Here is a 4,353-nt window from a genome sequence, read left to right on the forward strand (position 1 = left end):
ATCATTAGTCAATACATATGTTTCACACTTTTATATCAGCACGTCTAGCAGTGAAAGTGAATAATAACCTTTTTAATAATTGCTCACCAATTTGTGAAAATCGCTTTGAATTTGAACCATACAATAAGATACGTAATACAACTATACAAGTATTATTGATATTATTTCGTTCAAATATATATTCATAATAATTTCTTGTTATATTCTAAAAGAAATAATTTGAATGAAATTAATACTCCCTCCGTTCCACAATGATATTCTTGTTTTGAATCTTTGACTTTTTTAAGAAAGAGAGAATCTTCTAAATTTCTCTTAATCTATAAGAGCAAATATAGTCATGTGGGATCTAGTTTGATTCGTCTTGGTGAGTAGATTATTAATATCTAACTTTTATAATTTTTGCTAGTGTGAGATTAAAGATATTTGCGGTCAAAGATGGGTAAAATTTTGCATTGATTTACGAAACAGGAACATCTTTATGAAACGGAGGGAGTAAATACTTAAATTTAAGAGTCCAGTAGTAATAATGTAAAATAGACAAGAACAGAGTTGAGAATGAATGTTTATTATTTGAATCAGAATTTTCCCTGCCTCTAATGAAAAGCAGGAAAGGAAGAATATACAGATAACAAAAATAGAGTAGTAATTAAATTAATTATAGACATTTCTTCTTATTTCTGAAACACATGCAAACTAAAAGTTCAAACAAAGATGATGAACTATGCAGTAATCTGTCAAGAAAGGAAAAAAAAAAAAAAAAACCAACACAAGCTTACATCCCTTCTCCCCATTTTACACAAATCTGCAAGAAGCTAGAAAAGAGAGAAGAGGAAACATCTCTAATCTATTACAAGGATTGCTAGAGCTGATCACTCGCGGTCTCTCCTCCTTTCTTTCTCTCTTTCCCATTTTGACCTCTCAATACGGTCTTTCTCACTGATCTTTCGGCTAGATCAGGAGGTTGAAGGTTCTGATAATGTCAAAGCAGCCCTTTTAGGAAGAGGCAACTTTAGACATATCTCTACTTGATCGATTGTATTTCATGTGACTTCTAACAAGTTGCCCGGCAGCAATTGCAGACATCAAAGAGAGCTCCCCGGCAAGAACAGAACCGGCAACAACAGTTGCCAAAAGTCTAGCGTTTCCTCCAGCAGTCTCCCTGTTTGCACCCTTGACTCCCAGCAAGTTAAGGCAAGCTGATTGAGAAGCTAATTGGGTACCGCCTCCCACTGTTCCAACCTGATACCAGTAAGAAATGGTAAGTATCAGGAAAGTTCCAAGGTAAATACGGAGTACTACATAACAATGATGCAAATTACCAAGAAATTTTTACCACAAAAATCAAAACGTGGTTCACTAAATTGAAATGGAAGACCCAAACCGACAGTACATTAATGGACCCATAGACACATGCAATGAAAATCTTGGTGTAGACCCGCAAAGATGCCACACAACTTTGATAGCACTTGCAAGTCGGCATTGTCACATGTGATGCAGTCTGGCAAACTCGAAAATTAACCACAACTAAACCAAACGTTCATACTTTTTACAAAGAATGTTGCCCTACCATCACTAAAATTCCACCCCAAACAAAAATCTATTGAAGAAAGGTGGTCCTTTATGAGCACTACAGCTTGAATTCCACCGATACTCCAAAACATACAACTCAACTAATGGCGTGGCTTGCATCTAGACAAATCAAGCACATGAATAGTTTCACGTCATACGCGTTGAGTTTTACATCTTTAGAAATGACTGAAGTTTCAAATTTGGATTGGTGTAAAATCAATGGACCATCATAGTTCAGTTTGGTGTAAAGTCATTTAATGAATATCCTTTAAATGTAATAGATAGAACCAATAGCAGACAATCAATCAGAAATATCATAACGTTACATAGCTTAGCAATATGCATAAAAATGATAAAAACAGACAGAAATGGATTCATGAAGCGGTTCAATTACCTCAATAGAGGGCATGCTAACAGAGATATGTAGATCCTTGCCGTCATTAACGGCTTCCATCATGGTAATACATTGAGAACTCTCAACGTTTTGTGCTGGATCTTGACCAGTGGCAATGTAAATGGCAGACACGATGTTGGCGGCATGAGCATTGAATCCACCAAGCGATCCCGCCACAGCAGACCCAGTAAGATTCTTGAGCATGTTAAGCTCTACAAGGGAAGCTACATCGGTCTTAAGGACCTTCCTCACAATGTCTTCCTTGATGACAGCCTCACAAACAACAGATTTTCCTCTTCCTTCAATCCAGTTTACGGCAGCTGGCTTCTTGTCTGAGCAATAGTTTCCTATACATTTGCAAAAGGTTCCAACTTAAGTTTTACTACTAAAGTTCCCTAAACAATTGTAAGTCTAACTAGTTGTGAAAAACGATAATGTCTCGTTGCGAAAAAAATTATAAGCTCACCAGAGATGCCAATAACATCCATGTCAGGGAAATCACTCTGGAGATACTCCAACACATTTTGAACACCTTTGGAAACCATGTTCATTCCCATGGCATCACCAGTTCTGCAAGTAAACCTAACATACAAATTCTTTCCAGCAATAGCACACTTAACCTCCTGAAGCCTTGCAAATCTACTTGACCTATTTTTACCCAACAAACAACACAAATATCAGCCCAAAGTTACAATCAAAGATCATCATATACAAAATTCAAAAAATTAATGATCCCAATTCCCAAAAATTGGCTAATAATCCCATAAAATGGAAATCACAAAGTTTAAACCTTTCTTCCATAATCTAAGATTGGATATAAAAATAAGGATATAGTAAAATAAAAATCAGATATTTCCCCATAATTTAATTAAAAATCCACAAAAACATCAACATCAGCATAGTCAACATTATTCAAAATTTACCATCAAAACAGTTTGAATTTCTTAAATACCAGATAGCTCAGATATCAATCATTATCAGATGAAAAGCAACAAAATTACCCAAAAAAAAAGTGAACAAAGCAAAAACAAAATCAAAATCAAAATCAAATCCAAAAATCAAATTGAAATTCAAAAGACTTACTTGTTGAAAACAAGAGAAATGGTCTCAAAATTAGCAGGATCTTCAAGAAAGAACTTAAGGTCAGCAGCTCTTCTAGCTGATCCAAACCTAACAACAGGAGCTCTAGTCATCCCATCCTTCAATATCACACTAGCTGCACCACCAGACATCATAATTGCCTTACACCCTCGATTTGTACTCGCAACCAAGCATCCCTCTGTCGTCGCCATCGGTACCGAAAACTCAATCCCATCTAGCAACAATGGCCCGGCAATTCCCACCGGAATCTGGATAAATCCAACCGGCATTTCGCAGCATTGTCCTAAAATCGATTCATAATCGAACCCGTCTAATGGCAACCCTACAATTGATCGTCCTGTAGTCCTCTGAAGCGCTTCTCTCCTAATCTTCGCAGCTCGGAAACAATCACCAAGTTTCGATTCCAACGAATACGAAGGGGTTGAACCTTTAACAACAGATTGAACAATTTCTTCATCTTCTGGGGTAAGATCTAGGGTTTTGGGTAATTGATGAACCTCCAATTTTTTCTCAGGTAAAGAGATTGGAATTCCGCAAGGAATTCGTTTATCCTCTTTGAGAATCTGCTGTTCATTACTCACTTCTTCAATAACTTCCTCGTCATCATCATACGATGATCTGGGTGAAATAAACGATTGAACAAAATCGATTCCGAAGAACCCTAGAAGGTAAATGAATGAAGCTAAGAAAGCAACAATAGCAGAAATCTCGGAAAGAGAAACAACATGAAGAGGGGTAGAATTTCTGATCTTCTCCCTCCATCGTTGAAGAAGAAAGTAAACAACCCCAAAAAATAGGGTTAGAAAAACGCCATTAGTGATGTAAAGAGGAAGAGGTAAAGCGTCGGAAGCTTTCGGCGACTCATCTCCGGCGAAAGTTTTCCGGCGAAGTTGTTTCAAATTCGCGGACGCCGGTGGCAGTGGTGGTTGTCGTCGCCGGACATCCATCACCGGGAAATTAAAAGGAGAGAGAAAAGGGTAAAATTGGAAAAGTGGGTGTTGAGGAAGTTAGAGAATATAGGTGTTTATTTATTTATTTTGATTTAGAAATAAGAAGGAAAATGAAAAAGGAGAAATGAGTTTAGTCATTTAGTCTGGGGGAAGAAAGAGAAAAAGGGGGAGAATTTATAGGGGTTTATGGGTGGAGGAAGAACGAGGGAGAAGGGGGAAGTGGCACGTGAGACTCGAGGGTGGTAATATTGTGCCAATTGTTAATGTTGTATTTTTTTGCACGTGCTTAGTAGTGTGTATAATAACTAAATTGGTCCATCAATTCTTCAAAAAAAAAAA

The 4,353-nt window shown here is 37.1% G+C and overlaps 1 protein-coding gene across 1 annotated transcript; it reads right to left on the reverse strand.

Annotated features, from left to right (window-relative positions):
- Window positions 1-549: 549 nt before the first annotated feature.
- On the reverse strand, window positions 550-4,148 carry LOC145589955 (3-hydroxy-3-methylglutaryl coenzyme A reductase 1-like). The gene is made up of 4 exons (XM_081646672.1): window positions 3,047-4,148; window positions 2,430-2,611; window positions 1,964-2,310; window positions 550-1,239 (listed from the first exon to the last, which is right to left on the reverse strand). The coding sequence occupies exons 1-4, from the start codon at window positions 4,009-4,011 to the stop codon at window positions 994-996; spliced, it is 1,740 nt and encodes a 579-aa protein (XP_081502798.1). The 5' UTR covers window positions 4,012-4,148; the 3' UTR covers window positions 550-993.
- Between the last annotated feature and the right edge of the window lie 205 nt (window positions 4,149-4,353).

The sequence above is a fragment of the Chenopodium album genome, chromosome 17 (genome assembly GCF_948465745.1).
Source record: "Chenopodium album chromosome 17, dcCheAlbu1.1, whole genome shotgun sequence".
In the NCBI taxonomy this organism is placed as follows: domain Eukaryota; kingdom Viridiplantae; phylum Streptophyta; class Magnoliopsida; order Caryophyllales; family Amaranthaceae; genus Chenopodium; species Chenopodium album.

Coding starts and splice junctions, on each gene's coding strand:
- LOC145589955 (XM_081646672.1), bottom strand. CDS start 4,011: ATGGATGTCCGGCGACGACAACCACCACTGCCACCGGCGTCCGCGAAT. Junction 2,612..3,046: donor ATTTCTCTTGTTTTCAACAA/GTAAGTCTTTTG, acceptor GGGTAAAAATAG/GTCAAGTAGATTTGCAAGGC. Junction 2,311..2,429: donor GGATGTTATTGGCATCTCTG/GTGAGCTTATAA, acceptor GCAAATGTATAG/GAAACTATTGCTCAGACAAG.